Raw genomic sequence first — 15,405 nt, forward strand, 5'->3', positions numbered from 1 at the left:
CGCTGAGGCATTGGTTAAGCCAAAAGGCATCACTGCAAACTCGTAATGCCTATATCGAGTGTTAAAGGCAGTTTTTGGCACGTCCTCCTTCCTAATTCTCAATTGATAATATCCTTGTCGGAGATCTAATTTAAACAATACCACAATTCCTTGTAGCTGGTCAAATAACTCGTCAATGTGGAGCAAAGGATATTTATTCTTAATGGTCACTGCATTCAACCCTCGATAATCAATGCACAACCTCAAGCTTCTGTCCTTCTTTTCGACAAAAAGCACTGGAGCACCCCAAGGTGACTCACTCTCATGTATAAATCCCCATTCTAACAAGTCTTGCAATTGAAATTTTAACTCCTTAACTTCAGCGGGCGCCATCCAATAAGGAATTTTTGAGATAGGAGTAGTTCCGGTGTTAGATCAATCTTAAACTCAATTTCTCTCTCAGGTGGCAATGACACCAATTCGTCCGTAAATACATCCAGATATTCACTTATCACCAGCATATCTTCTAGTTTAACCTTCTCTCCCAGGGTGTTAACTAGAAAGGCTAGATATCCCCGTGCCCCATTACTTAGCAATTTTCTAGCTCTAATTCTAGAAATAAGGGCAGATAACGCTAAAATACCCCTCACATCTAGTTTTAAGGTTGCTCCACCGGGTATACAAAACTCAACCATCTTTGTGCGACAATCTACCCGAGCATGATAGCGAGCTGGCCAATCCATTCCTATAATAACGTCATACCCCTTAATGGCTAGACTTATAAGGTCGACTACCAATTTCCACTCACCAACTCAAATATCACAGTTTCTATATACCTCATTAGCAAGTAAAGATTGGTTACCCGTAGGTGTTTTCACTTCTAAATCAGATGGTAGCCTCTCGGCCTTTATATCAATTTCACACATAAAAGTAGGGTTGACAAAAGAATGCGTTGCACCAGGGTCTATCAAAATCTTGGCCAAATGATGAAAAATAGGAATCGTACCTTCCACTACCTCCCGATGGATCAGGTACCGATTGTTGGTCCAAGGCGTACACTCTGGCTGGTACCCTTGGTCTGGTCCCTCCTACAACGGTCGGTTTAGGGTTTGACCTATTGGCTAGCTGGGCATCACTAATCAGTGGACAAGTGGCGATCTGGTGCTCAATACTTCCACATCATAAACACTTTTGGGCCTTTTGCCAACAATTATCCTTAGTGTGGTTGGATTTTTCACAGTACCCACAAGACACTCGAGGGGCAGATGTCTGGCCTTCCTGCGAGGCACCTCTTGTTTGTCCCCTTCCACCTGAGGCTCCTTTCGGAGTAACTTTCCCAGATATCCCCGAAATTCTTCCACCGCCAGCTCCTCAACCCACTTTAGGAGGTGGTATGCCCCGATCACCTTCTACCTGCCCCCTGACTTCCACTAGGCGCACCCCTCCTCATTGCATGAAAAGCCCTCACCTGTGCCCTCGCAATTTCTATCCTCTGGGCTTTCTCAAGAACCTCCGTAAAGGTATTAATTTGTGCCGCCGCCAAGGCTTCCTGTATTTCTATATTTAGTCCCCGTATAAGCCGCCTCATCCTTCTTTGCTCCGTAACTATTAATTCGGGAGTAAACTTGGATAACTTGGTGAACTGAATCTCATACTCGGATACACTTAAAGTTCCTTGATGGAGCTTAATGAAATCGTCCTCCCTCTTCTCTTGAATTAGGGGTGGGAGATATTTCTCGTTAAACTCTCGCACGAAATTTAACCAGGTCCATGCCGTCCGTTCTCTATCCCACTTAGCTCTAATTACATTCCACCAAGCTCTGGCTAGTCCTTCAAATTTGAATACAGCAAAATTCACCTGCCTTTCCTTCGTATAATTTAAGGCAGCGAAAATATTGATCATCGTTTCTAGTCATCTCTCTGCTACTTCAGGGTTTGGTCCTATAAGGAACTTGGGAGGAGAAAACTTTTGAAATCGCTTTAGAGCTCTATCTTCCCATATTTCAGGGTCCCTAGGCTGATTAACAGGGGATTGACCCTGTTGCTCTACTAACCGAGGGAGAATATTAGTCATTTACTGAATTGCCTTTGCCACCTGATCCCCTCCTTCAGCTCAGGATCTAGATTGTGGCTCAATCATTGCACCTCTCTCCTCTCTCGGTTCTTGTACTGGTTCTTGTACCTGTCTAGCCCCACGTCCACGGCTAGAACCGCATCCTCGATTAGTTCCCCGGTCCTGACTTCACCTACCTTCCATGCTTCTTTCGGACAATAGACTATATAGTTATAAGCAAAATAAAGTAGCTATAAAGCTCAATAAAAGCATTTCCAAATCATAAAAGGAAAGCAATAAAACACATTTAAAATAAACACTACCTTTATATTCATATCAAAATAAGTCACATAACAAGTCATGGAGTACTATACATGCCAATGTAATCAAGTCAAGAGCTTATAACAGCCAAGAGACATAGAACAAAAAGCAAGCACTATGTATATCAATCTTAACACGTCAATATCAAAAACAAAAGATGACGTGTCATCCCAACTATGTCCCTAACTATCTCACGTAATCCCTCGAAACCCTAGATCCTTAGTCTAGTTAGTCACCGACCCGACCGACTCTGTCTTCTCTTCGAGTGCAGCCGGCTCCTCCTCGATGTCCTCCTCAGGATCACTAGGGGCGACATTCCCTTGACCTTCCTCGGCCAAGTTCTGTACTACTTCCCCCACCAGGGCCCCACACTTAATCAGAATATTATCGGTTCGGTCTCTTACTTCCCTTACTACTTGAGCAAGGCGACCATTAGCCTCCTGAGCCTGCTCTCGAAAGGCGTTGGTTCGCTCCTGTTCCTCAAGAACAGATGCCTCAAGCTCTGCAATCCTAGCCCCTTGCATTCTTAACACAGCCTACAATCCTAGCCCCTTGCTCTCTATTTGGCATCTACGATTGGCACTACCCAATCTTCTCCTCTCGGTGGCTATAGCGAGGACTACCCTATCGGGGTAGGAATAGGTCCGCCAAGAGTCACAGTGTTGGACCCTACGTCCTGGTGCCCACCGACATACAGGCCTTCCGGGATGCTCCTGATAGCTAAGTACTTGCCGAGGTCGTTCAGCATTCCCATTCTCGCCATTTCCTTCCATTGCCTTCAATACAAGTAGCATCACAAAAATAAAAAATTTAAACAAGTAAACTAAGTTAAGCACCTATTCTCTAGGGTTTCCCACTTAGACAATCATACACAAGCTATATCATGTATAAATCACTCAAGCTACCCAGACTAATTCAAACCTAGGCTCTGATACCACCTGTGACGACCCAACCTCCCCTTAGGGCGTACTGTGACAGCCCCACCTCACCCTAAGGCGAACCAAAGGGTTCGGCAGACTGCCTGCCCAGCTCTCGCCAAGACTACTAGCTCGATTATGTACAGTCTAAAACATTTCGAAAGGTATTAGCGCGCTCAAACGGAACAAAACCATGGAATGAAAACGGAATATCGGAGTCGCACATGAACAGTGCCAATCACATATATACATGTAAGGTTCCCAACTTACAACCCAAAAGATAGTGTTAAAACAAAATACATTTAGGTTTTTCCACCCATCAAGGAACTATACAAAAGTATATTAAACGAGCTCAACTCGGCTTCAAAATCACAGTTCCAAAATCCCTGTAAGGAAAACAAAGGTAACAGAAAGGGGTGAGCGTGCGCTCAATGAGGTACCAGACATATAGCAGTAAAATGATAGCATTTCACATTTAACAAATCAGGTACACATGCCAGATGTAAAGTAAAGTAGTTAGAACCAATGATTCAAATAGGAAGGATATATGTGGCGAAATAATAGTTGACACTCCGTCAACGCTAAAGGAGTAACCAATACCGTAGACTCCACTTTCTCCGATTCCTTCCACCGCACATTGTGACGACCCCACCTCCCCCTGTATCGGTTAGTTTTTGAGAAACTAAGAGTATATCATGGACGTGGGACCCACTAGTGCGAAAAGTTCGGGAAAATTCGGCCAATTAGGTTAAATTCCGGATACTGTGTGAAATTTATCGGGTGTTAAGAGATAAGTAGAGGATGTGAAGTGATTGATGTGAGAGGAAAAAGAAAAGATAGGAATGCATTAATGAAGTGCCACGTGTCACTTGGTGATTGGTTTTGACTTAAGAACACTATTCACTTTTTTTGACTTTTGACCAAAATTGGTTAAATATCTAAAAATTTCACAAAAAAATCACCATTTTCTTTCACCTTGTGGCCGGCCCTCTCTCTTGCCAAGAAGGAAGAAAACTTCTTCAATCTTCAAGCTTTCCACTAGCTCAAATCATTCAAATCAATCACACAAACTAGTTTCCACTCCATACAATCTTTCCATTTAGTGTTAGTGGTGAGTTTGGTGAAGTTTTTGGAAGAGCTAAGGTGGTCTACAACTCCTCTTCTCTTGTTTACTAGGTAAGTGATGATTGAACATCCTCTTATATCTAATGATGCTTATTTTGTGCCTAATGATGGAATGTGTGATTTATTTCTTGATTTGAGTTGATTTGGTGAAGTTTTTATATTTTTGAGGAATTTTCTGGTTTAATATGATCATGATGTTGTGGCCTTGTATATTGTGACGCCCCGAAAAGTATGAGTGTGAGAACCCGAAAATTTTCTAATTTTCTATGGTTTATTTAATTTAATCGCCCTCCTTTTCTACAGTTTCTTTATTAGAAAAATTCCCCAAATAAAGTTTATGAGCAAAAATAGTTTTAAAATGATTTTTCTAGTATCGGTTAGTTTTTGAGAAATTAAGAGCGAATTTTGAACGTGGGACCCGCTAGTGCGGTAAATGCATTATATTTTTGACAACTTGTTGGAATTTTGTATTAAGTGATATTATTTTACAAAGTGTTAAGATATTTGTATTGGAGAGACAAAAAGATAAGTTTTAAACCAAAAAGGTGACAAGTGTCACCTTGTGATTTAATCTTGGACTTTGACCATTTGACTTTACCTTTACCTTTACCAAATAAATATCAAAAAATTGCCAAAAATCATCCTTATTTCTAAAGCTTCATAGCCGGCTCTCTCTCAAAGGAAAAGAAAGAAAAGCTCTCAATTTCTTCCTTCTATTTCTTGCTCAATCTTCAAATCCAACCAATAAAACTCCAAATCATTCCATAAAATCTCTTTGCTAAGTGGTCTTGAGGTGTTTTGTGGAGTTGTTTGGAAAGCTAAGATGACTAGTTGCTCTATCTCTTGTATTGCTAAGGTGAGTTGTGAAGGACCCCTCTCCTTCCTCTAATGATGTTCAATTCATGATTGGTGGTGGTATAAGATGCACTTTCATGGATTAAATCTTGATTTTGGTTGAATTGGTGAAGTTTTATAATTATTGGGGATTTTTCTGTTTTCATATGAATATGATTATGGGGTCATGTATGATGATTGGAAATGATGTTTAATGACTCTAGGAGGTGGAAAAAGTGATTAATTGCAACCAATTTCTGTTTTGGACCAAAAATTGAAAAGTGAGGGTTTTGTGATGAACATTCTGTCCGAATTTTTAGGTCATAGATAGAGGCCGAATTGGCCTTGGTTTAAAACATGAAAGTTGTAGGGAATGATATTTTAAAGGTGCCTACAAAATTTCAGGTCAATCGGAGTACTGTGGAATGAGATAAGTCGAAATTACTATTGCTGTTCTGGTTTTACCCGAATGTTAGAACTGCGTCTGAAATGGGTTGTTTTGACTGGAATTGTTTTGGATTTGGGTGTTGAGGTCTTCTGATGAAATGTAGCTTGATGTCCTAGTTATCATATGCCTTTGGAATTTCTGCATTCGGACCTGTATAGACTGAGTTGTACTGATTACAGCATAGTGTAATTTGTAAACCTGCAATTACGGTTCTGGTTTGGTATTTGGCATATATGACTTAGTTGTACTGGGATTTGGACTGAGTGACCTTCTACATTGTTGTAGCCCTGGTTCTTAGCTTCGAAATGGTGGGTCTTTCACCTTCATCCGACCATCGTAGCGCCTTTGGTACCATTACCGCAAAATGACGTCAAAACTGTTTTTCTGGTTTTGAGCTTAACTTTCATTTCCGGACTTTTCCCTAGCTTGACTTGTACTAGTACTACTTGGAGCTTGCTGAATGGCTATTGGATGAACTTGTTGTTGTGTGTGTACCTTTGGGATGGAATGAGGAAATAATGAAGCCATGATGGCTGAAAAAGTTAGCAAATTCAGGGGAAGTGCTGTCCGAACTTTGAAGGGACTTGTTTGCATTGAGTTTGTGATCTAAGACTTGGATTTGAGCAAGGCAATGTTATATGCTGGATGATTTCGGAGCCGTGGAGGTGAGTGACCCTAAACTATTTCCAAAGTACTTGTGAAATGTTTCTTGCATTATGTACTCGATTGCATCTCATGCGTGCTTGCAAGTGAATTCATGACATGATTTGGCTTCAATGAGTTCTGGGAAAGTCTTGTGCTGGACACCAACGTCTCCACTATTTTCGTGAGTTCGTGACATGACGGAGCAAATAGCTCCGGAGCTCAAAAAGGGGCTCCCTCCTAATGTTAATGTTAATGTTAAATGATCTATTTGAGCGTTGGGTGTTCAAGTGCTGTGATTTCACCGGCTCACGAGAGCACTAAACGTACATTTGATCTCTGAATCATGACATCATCGAAATGATCGAAATGCAACATTGTGAAATATATTTGTTTAATGATTTTCCTGGTTACTCGCTGAGCTTCTAGCTCACCCCAAAAATATTTTATTCCCCTCCACAGGGCTCAAGGCGAAGGCAGGACTTGTAGTACTTGTGCACGTGACTGGATGGCCTTTATGTTGTACAATTTGGATTTGGAATCGTTTTATGTATAGTTGAGAATTGTTTCCGCTTCGCTTATGACATGTATTTATTGGAGAATTTGATGTATATTGGAGATTTTTGATGTAATATTTGAGGTTTATTCTTGTAATTCATTTGAGGACTTTAGTGAACGACTGAGTCCCGGTGAGAGTTGGGCAGGCGGCCCGCCGAACCCTCTGGTTCGTCTTAGGGAGAGGTGGGGCTGTCACACACATACCCCTACCGGGCCCAAACTCCGATCAGTTCAGAAATGGTAATACTCGAGTATACCGGAATCAAGGGTCTCAATACCCAAAGATCCCAGAACAGACTACTGTGGTTCGTTATCTAATCGACCAGGCCCTTGCCGGCCCGACTCGAGTAACTAGCCACAGGTGTTGAGCTCAGAGGTCGTAGAAAGGTCGTTGGATACAAGCTTCCAAACGATGTCAGAGCAGATATAGATGCAGATACAGATACAGTTAACAGATTCAGATTCACACCAAAAATTGGCATATGAACAGACAAGAGAACGAGTGTGGTAAAGTACACCCTCGTCTCCAACAAAATAAATAGATAATTCAGTCGTTCATATCACAGATTGCATGTACAGAAATCGAGTGAAACAACAAGTGAGAGGAGTGGTACACTCACCGGTTCAAGTACGGATACTTCAAAAGTTTTCACTTCAGATTGGCTTTAATCGCCAAGAAACCCTAAAATAATCAAAGTAAACCAATTGAAGGTTTCACATCCAAAATCGAGTAAACAGAATGCACAAGTGAGGCTCGACTACGCATCGTACGCTTTTCCATGGTAAGTACTAGTACAAAAGAATAAACTATGACTTTCAAAAGGCAACTCAAACCTAAAGAGACTAAACGGCCTAGAAAATTGGACAGCATTTTTCCTAAATTTGCTTACTTTTCCAGCCGTCATGGCTTCATTATTTTCCTCAGCCAGTCCCAAAGTCATACGAAATATAAATTCATCACAACAGCCATTCAATAGGCTCAAAGTCATTCAAGTACAAAATTTAGCTAGGAAAATGACCGGAAATGAAAGTCAAGCCCTAAAATATTCAAATAAGCACAATAAGACTCGATTACAAGTCATAACCAATGCCAAATACCACCAAAATAAGGTTCCACTAGAATGTATAAGCACTAGAGTAAACCAGGAAAATCCGGAAATGGCATTAAGTTCTAACCCACAAAAAAACAGTTTTGACATCCGTTTGCGGTTTTGGTACCATTGGCACTACGATTATCGGATGGAGGTGCAAGATACACCGTTTCGAATCTACGAGGTAGGGATACAATGTTGAAGAAGGCTACTCTGTCCAGTTCCGAGCGTAACCAGGTCAAAATTTCAATATACTACACCAGAACCGCAAAAACAGGTTCACCAACTGCATTCTGGTTCAAACATCATAAGTCAGGCTACCTAAGTCCAAATCAAGTGATTCCAAAGCCATCCGAAAGCTAAGATACAAGGATACAATTCTTAAGAATACATCAACAACCAAATCAGAAGTATTCCCAACCAAATTAATCAATTACAGAAGCAATTCTCAAGTTCGGCTGAAACCAGGGTAGCAGGGGTATTTCAGTCTTTTCTCAAGTTAAATTGCTCCGATTGACCTGAAATTTTGCAGGCATCTCTAAACTATCATTCCCTACAACTTTTATGTTTTAACCCAAGGCCAATTCGGCCTCTAACTATGAGCTACAGTGCCAGGCAGAATGTAAGAACATGAAACCCTAACTTTCCAAAATTTCTTCCAAAACAGAAATTTCCTGCAATTAACCACTTTTTCCACCTTCTAGCTTCCTTAAATATCATTTCCAATCATCATACATGATCCCATAATAATAATCATATGAAAACAGAAAAATCACCAATAATTATAAAACTTCACCAATGCAACCAAAATCAAGATATAATCCATAAAATTACATCTTAAACTACCACAAATCATGAATTAAACATCATTAGATGGAGGAGAGGGGTCCTTCACTACTCACCTTAGCAACACAAGAGAGAGAGCAACTAATCACCTTAGCCTTCCAAACAACTTCACAACCAACCTTAATATCACCAAACTAAGAGGTTTTATGGGGAAATTTGAAGATTAAACGGTTGAATTGAAAGATTGGGCAAGATTGGAGACTAGAAAATTGAGAGCTTTTCTTTCCTTTTTGCTTGATAAAAGTCGGCCAAGAAGCTTGCAAAATTGAAGTAATTTTGGTCAATTTTTAGTTTAAATGGTAAAGTCATGAATAGTGGTCCAAAAGGTCAAAAGGTAAGAATGAATCTTCAAGTGACACTTGTCACTTCATTTAATACATCTCTATCCTTTTGTCTCTCCAATAATAATCCATCTAGGTAACTTCTAATTATCTCTTAACACCTGCTAAAATAAACCCGGTATCCAACACTTAACCTAATTGGCCGAATTTTACCGAACTTGCCGCACTAGTGTGACAGCCCCACCTCCCCCTAAGGCGAACCAGAGGGTTCGGCGGGCCGCCTGCCCAGCTCTCGCCGGGACTCAGTCGCTCACTACAGTCCTCAAACAAATATAAGATAAATCTCAATATAACTCAAATGAATTACAAGATAAATCTCAAATATTACATCAAATTCTCCACTAATTACATATCCAAAAGCGAAGCGTCCATGCTTCCACTGCGCCACTCTGATCCATGATCCAACGATTATACAAGAGGAAGTCCAAATTCAAAGTACACATGAGATAATTCATCCGATCACAGGAATAAGTACTACAAGCCTTCCTTCGCCTTGAGCCCTGTGGAGGGGAATAGAATATTTTTGGGGTGAGCTAGAAGCTCAGCGAGTAACCAGTAAAATCAGTAATCAAATCGGTTTAACAATAGTTCATTTCAATGATGTCATAAATCAATGATGTCATAATTCAAATGATAAGTCCAGAAACAATTACAACATTTACAAAACATTAAATATGGAGTATCAATAATTCAAGAAACATTTACAATGGAAAGCGATAGTAACATTCATGAAAAGGATACGGGCCCACATGGAGCCAAATATTCGCGCGCTCGCTCGTTCTCCTGTCATTTCCCCTTATTCCTCCAATTATTTGAAAATTTCATTTTGTGAATAAACCCTCGTTTGTTCGTTCATTTGTTCATTTCATTCACCCTTTCCTGGACATTGTCCAGGCTCCACCAACCTCCACCAACCTACAAAGGTAATACTCGAGTATACCAAAACGTTCACCCAGGTCACCATATCGCCCGACCGAGTCCGCTTCTGGCTCGAGTCGATCGGTAACAAGGGGCAGTGGCCAGTTCAGCCAAAAGGCTTACATTCATGCGCAACTAGCATTTCAATTATTAAATCCTTGAAAATTGCACAATTATTTAGGTCGAGTGCGATAAAGTACACCCTCGCCTAGAAAGCTCGTTTTGGAAATCATTAAAGCACTTAACACGTTATCAATCAATAATACAAGTTATGAAGTCAAGAAGCATTTAACAAACAAGGAACACTCACATGTAAGCACGTATGATATGCAAGAAAACAGTTCAAAAGTAACTTTGGAAACAGTTCAAAAGTAAATAATGCAAGAAACGTTTCACAAGTACTTTGGAAATAGTTTAGGGTCACTTGTGACAGCCCCACCTCCCTCTAAGGCGAACCAGAGGGTTCGGCGGGCCGCCTGCCCAGCTCTCGCCGGGACTCAGTCGTTCACTACAATCCTCAAATAAATTACGAGATAAATCTCAAATATTACATCAAATTCTCCAATAATTACATATCAAAAGCGAAGCGGAAATAATTCCCAACTATACATAAAATGATTCCAAATCCAAACTGTACAAGATATAGGCCATCCAGACATGTGAATAAGCACAACATGTCCTTCCTTCGCTTTGAGCCCTGTGGAGGGGAATAAAATATTTTTGGGGTGAGCTAGAAGCTCAGCGAGTAACCAGTAAAATCATTAAACAAATATATTTCACAATGTTGCATTTCGATCATTTCGATGATGTCATGATTCAGAGATCAAATGTTCGTTTAGTGCTCTCGTGAGCCAGGTAAATCATAGCACTTGAACACCCAACGCTCAAATAGATCATTTAACATTAACATTAACATTAAGAGGGAGCCCCTTTTTGAACTCCAGATAAACATGAACATGAACCATAAACAGAGTTGAGACGTTGGTGTCCAGCACAAGACTTTCCCAGAACTCATTGAAGCCAAATCATGTCATGAATCCACATGCAAGCACGCATGATATGCAATCGAATAAATAATGCAAGAAACATTTCACAAGTACTTTGGAAATAGTTTAGGGTCACTCACCTCCACGGCTTCAGAAATCATCCAGCATATAACATTGCCTTGTTCAAATCCAAGTCTTAGATCACAAACTCAATGCAAACAAATCCCTTCAAAGTTCGGACAGCACTTCCCCTGAATTTGCTAACTTTTCCAACCATCATGGCTTCATTATTTCCTCATTCCAACCCAAAGGTACACACACAACAACAAGTTCATCCAATAGCCATTCAGCAAGCTCCAAGTAGTACTAGTACAAGTCAAGCTAGGGAAAAGTCCGGAAATGAAAGTTAAGCTCAAAACCAGAAAAACAGTTTTGACGTCATTTTGCGGTAATGGTACCAAAGGCTCTACGATTGTCGGATGAAGGTACAAGACCCACCGTTTCGAAGCTAAGAGATAGGGCTACAATATTACAGAAGGTCACTCAACCCAATTTCGAGTGTAACCAGGTCGAAAATGCAAGATACCATACCAGAATCACAAAAATAGATTCACAGAACGTATTCTAGCGGAAACATCATAAATCAGGCTATCCAAGTCCAAATCCAAAAATTCCAAAACCAGCTGAAAGCTAAGAAACAGGGATAAATTTCATCAGAATACCTCAACAACCAATTCGGAAGCATTCCTAACCAAAACAATCAATTACAGGCGCAATTCTTACATTCGGATAAAACCAGAACAGCAATAGTAATTTCGACTTTTCTCATCCTAAACTACTCCGATTGACCTGAAATTTTGCAGGCACCTCTAAAATGTCATTCTATACAACTTTCATGTTTTAAGCCAAGGCCAATTCGGCCTCTAACTAGGAGCTAAAAATTCGGGCAGAATGTTCCTTCACAAACACTAATTTTCTGAAATTTCTTCCAAAACAGAAATTGATTGCAATTGTCCACTTTTTCCACCTTCTAGCTTCATTACATAACATTTCCAATCATCATACATGACCACACAATCATGCTTATATTAAAACAGAAAAATCCCCAAAAATTATAAAAGTTCATCAATTCAACCACAACTCAAAATATAATCCATCAAACCATCTCTTTATCCATCACAAGTCACTAATTCACCATTATTGGAAACAAACAATGAATCTTTACACACCATACCTTGATACCTCACAAAAGATAGTAGCTTAGTGGTTCCTTCTCCAAAATAACTCCACCAAGACCTTGGAATCTCCTTAGTAACCAACTATTATGGAGTGATTTGCAATTCCATCGGTTAAAACTCAAGATTGAAGTAAGAAATTGGAGTGAAAGATGAAGGTTTTTCTTTCTCTCTTGCTCTCCAAGTTTCAGCCATGAGAAGGAAGAAATGGCTTGATTTTTTGGTCAAATTTTGGTTTTAGTAAAGTTAAGGTAAGATGGTCAAAAGTCCAATAGTGAATAGGATGGTGACACTTGTCACCTTTTGATTTAAAACTTATCTTTTTGTCTCTCCAATACAAATATCTTAACACTTTGTAAAATAATATCACTTAATACAAAATTTCAACAAGTTGTCAAAAATATAATGCATTTACCGCACTAGCGGGTCCCACGTCCAAAATACGCTCGTAATTTCTCAAAAACTAACCGATACTAGAAAAATCATTTTAAAACTATCTTTGCTTATAAACTTTATCTGGGAAATTTTTCTTATCAAGAAAATGTAGAAAAGGCGGGCGTTAAAAAAATAAACCCTAGAAAATTAGAAAATTTTCCGGGTTCTCAAACTCATTTTTTTTCGGGGCGTCACATCACTCACCTCCACGGCTCAGAATTCATCCAGCATATAACATTGCCTTGCTCAAATCCAAGTCTTAGATCACAAACTCAATGCAAACAAATCCCTTCAAAGTTCAGACAGCACTTCCCCTGAATTTGCTAACTTTTCCAGCCATCATGGCTTCATTATTTCCTCATTCCAACCCAAAGGTACACACACAACAACAAGTTCATCCAATAGCCATTCAGCAAGCTCCAAGTAGTACTAGTACAAGTCAAGCTAGGGAAAAGTCCGGAAATGAAAGTTAAGCTCAAAACCAGAAAAACAGTTTTGACGTCATTTTGCGGTAATGGTACCAAAGGCGCTACGATTGTCGGATGAAGGTGAAAGATACACCGTTCCGAAGCTAAAATACAGGGGTACAACATTGCAAAAGGTCACTCAACCCAGTTTCGAGTGTAACCAGGTCAAAAACGCATGATACCATACCAGAATCACAAAAACAGATTCACAGAACGCATTCTAGCGGAAACATCATAAAGCAGGCTATCCAAGTCCAAATCCAGAAATTCAAAAACCAGATGAAAGATAAGAAACAGGGATAAATTTCATCAGAAGACCTCAACAACCAATTCAGAAGCAATTCCAGCCAAAACAACCAATTACAGGCGCAATTCTTACATTCGGGTAAAACCAGAACAGCAATAGTAATTTCGACTTTTCTCATTCTACACTACTCCGATTGACCTGAAATTTTGTAGGCACCTCTAAAATGTCATTCCCTACAACTTTCATGTTTTAAGTCAATGCCAATTCGGCCTCTAACTAGGAACTATAAATTCGGACAGAATGTATTCATCATAACCCTAACTTTCCAAAATTTCTTCCAAAACAGAAATTGTTTGTAATTATCCACTTTTTCCACCTTCTAGAGTCATTATATACCATTTCCAATCATCATAGATAGCCACACAATCATGTTCATATGAAAACAGAAAAATCCCCAATAATTATAAAACTTCACCACTTCAACCACAAATCAAGAAATAATCCATAAACTTGCATCTCATACTACCACTAGTCACGATTTAAGCATCAATTAAGGAAGGAGGGTGGTTCTTCACAACTCACCTTAGCAACACAAGAAAGAGAGCAACTAGTCACCTTAGCTTTCCAAACAACTTCACAACCAAGCTCAACTCCACCAAACTAAGAGGTTTAATGGAGTAATTGGAACATTAATCGGTTTAATTGAAAGATTGGGCAAGATTGGAGACTAGAAAATTGAGAGCTTTTCTTCCCTTTTTTGAGCAAGAGAATTCGGCCAAGAAGCTTGCAAAATGAAGAGATTTTTGGCCAATTTTAATTAAATGGTAAAGTTATGAATAGTAGTCAAACTCAAGACTAAATCTTATGGTGACACTTGTCACCTTTAGGTTTAAAACTTATCTTTTTGTCTCTCCAATACAAATATCTTAACACTTTGTAAAATAATATCACTTAATACAAAATTCCAACAAGTTGTCAAAAATATAATGCATTTACCGCACTTGCGGGTCCCACGTTCAAAATACGCTCTTAATTTCTAAAAAACTAACCGATACTAGAAAAATCATTTTAAAACTATCTTTGCTCATAAACTTTATCTGGGAAATTTTTCTAATAAAGAAAATGTAGAAAAGGCGGGCGATTAAAAAAATAAACCCTAGAAAATTAGAAAATTTCCGGGTTCTCACTCTCATTCTTTTCGGGGCGTCACAACTAGCGGGTCCCATGTCCCGTATACACTCTTAATTTCTCAAAAACTAACCGATACTAGAACAATCATTTTAAAACTACATTTACTCATAAAATTTTTGAATAAAGAAAATGTGGAAGAAAACGTGCAATTAAAAGAAAATAAAACCTAGAAATTAAGAAAATTACGAGTCCTCACACGTACCCCAGGGTTTAGCGGACCACCTACCCAACTCTCACCAGGACTCACTCACTTATTAAAAAAAAATAATTTGCAACTATTGAAAATGAATGAAACAACAATTTTCAAGCTTAGAATATACATTGATGCTTACGTTAAGCTCCAAGGCTCATACATTCCCAAATATAACAAAATATTTAAAATTCTAGATAAATTCAACCCTAATCGAGCACTAGCGTGAGTACAATCGTAAAAATTCAAAAACTAGATGATGCTAGCTTGTACCAGTCTCACGCCCTCGCTCATACCCCCTGTAAGGAAAACAAAACTAATAGGGTGTTAAAGTTCAGTGATGTTCCAAAACATCATGCAGACTCAAGAAGCAAGTTGACCACTATTTAAAAGTGAAAATATCAAAGTAGCGAGCATAAGAGTTCATAACTATGACGCCCCCGCTTTTCCATAAGGCGAACCCAAGGGTATCCGCGGGATGCCTGCCAAACTCTCGTCAGGACTCACTACAAGATGAATTCAACTTACGGATAATTAATCGATACTAAAAGTCGAAGATATAAAGAAAGGGTCGCTTCCTT

At 39.4% G+C, this 15,405-nt stretch overlaps 1 protein-coding gene across 1 annotated transcript; it reads right to left on the reverse strand.

Annotated features, from left to right (window-relative positions):
- Positions 1-1,381: 1,381 nt before the first annotated feature.
- Positions 1,382-1,882, reverse strand: LOC113782396. The gene has a single exon (XM_027328289.1). It carries the CDS (start codon positions 1,880-1,882, stop codon positions 1,382-1,384), a length of 501 nt encoding a protein of 166 aa, XP_027184090.1.
- Positions 1,883-15,405: the final 13,523 nt, after the last annotated feature.

This window comes from Coffea eugenioides, chromosome 9 (assembly GCF_003713205.1).
Source record: "Coffea eugenioides isolate CCC68of chromosome 9, Ceug_1.0, whole genome shotgun sequence".
NCBI lineage: Eukaryota > Viridiplantae > Streptophyta > Magnoliopsida > Gentianales > Rubiaceae > Coffea > Coffea eugenioides.

Bases quoted from the DNA above. Each gene is read 5' to 3' on its own strand.
- LOC113782396 (XM_027328289.1), bottom strand. From the start codon at position 1,882: ATGATCAATATTTTCGCTGCCTTAAATTATACGAAGGAAAGGCAGGTG.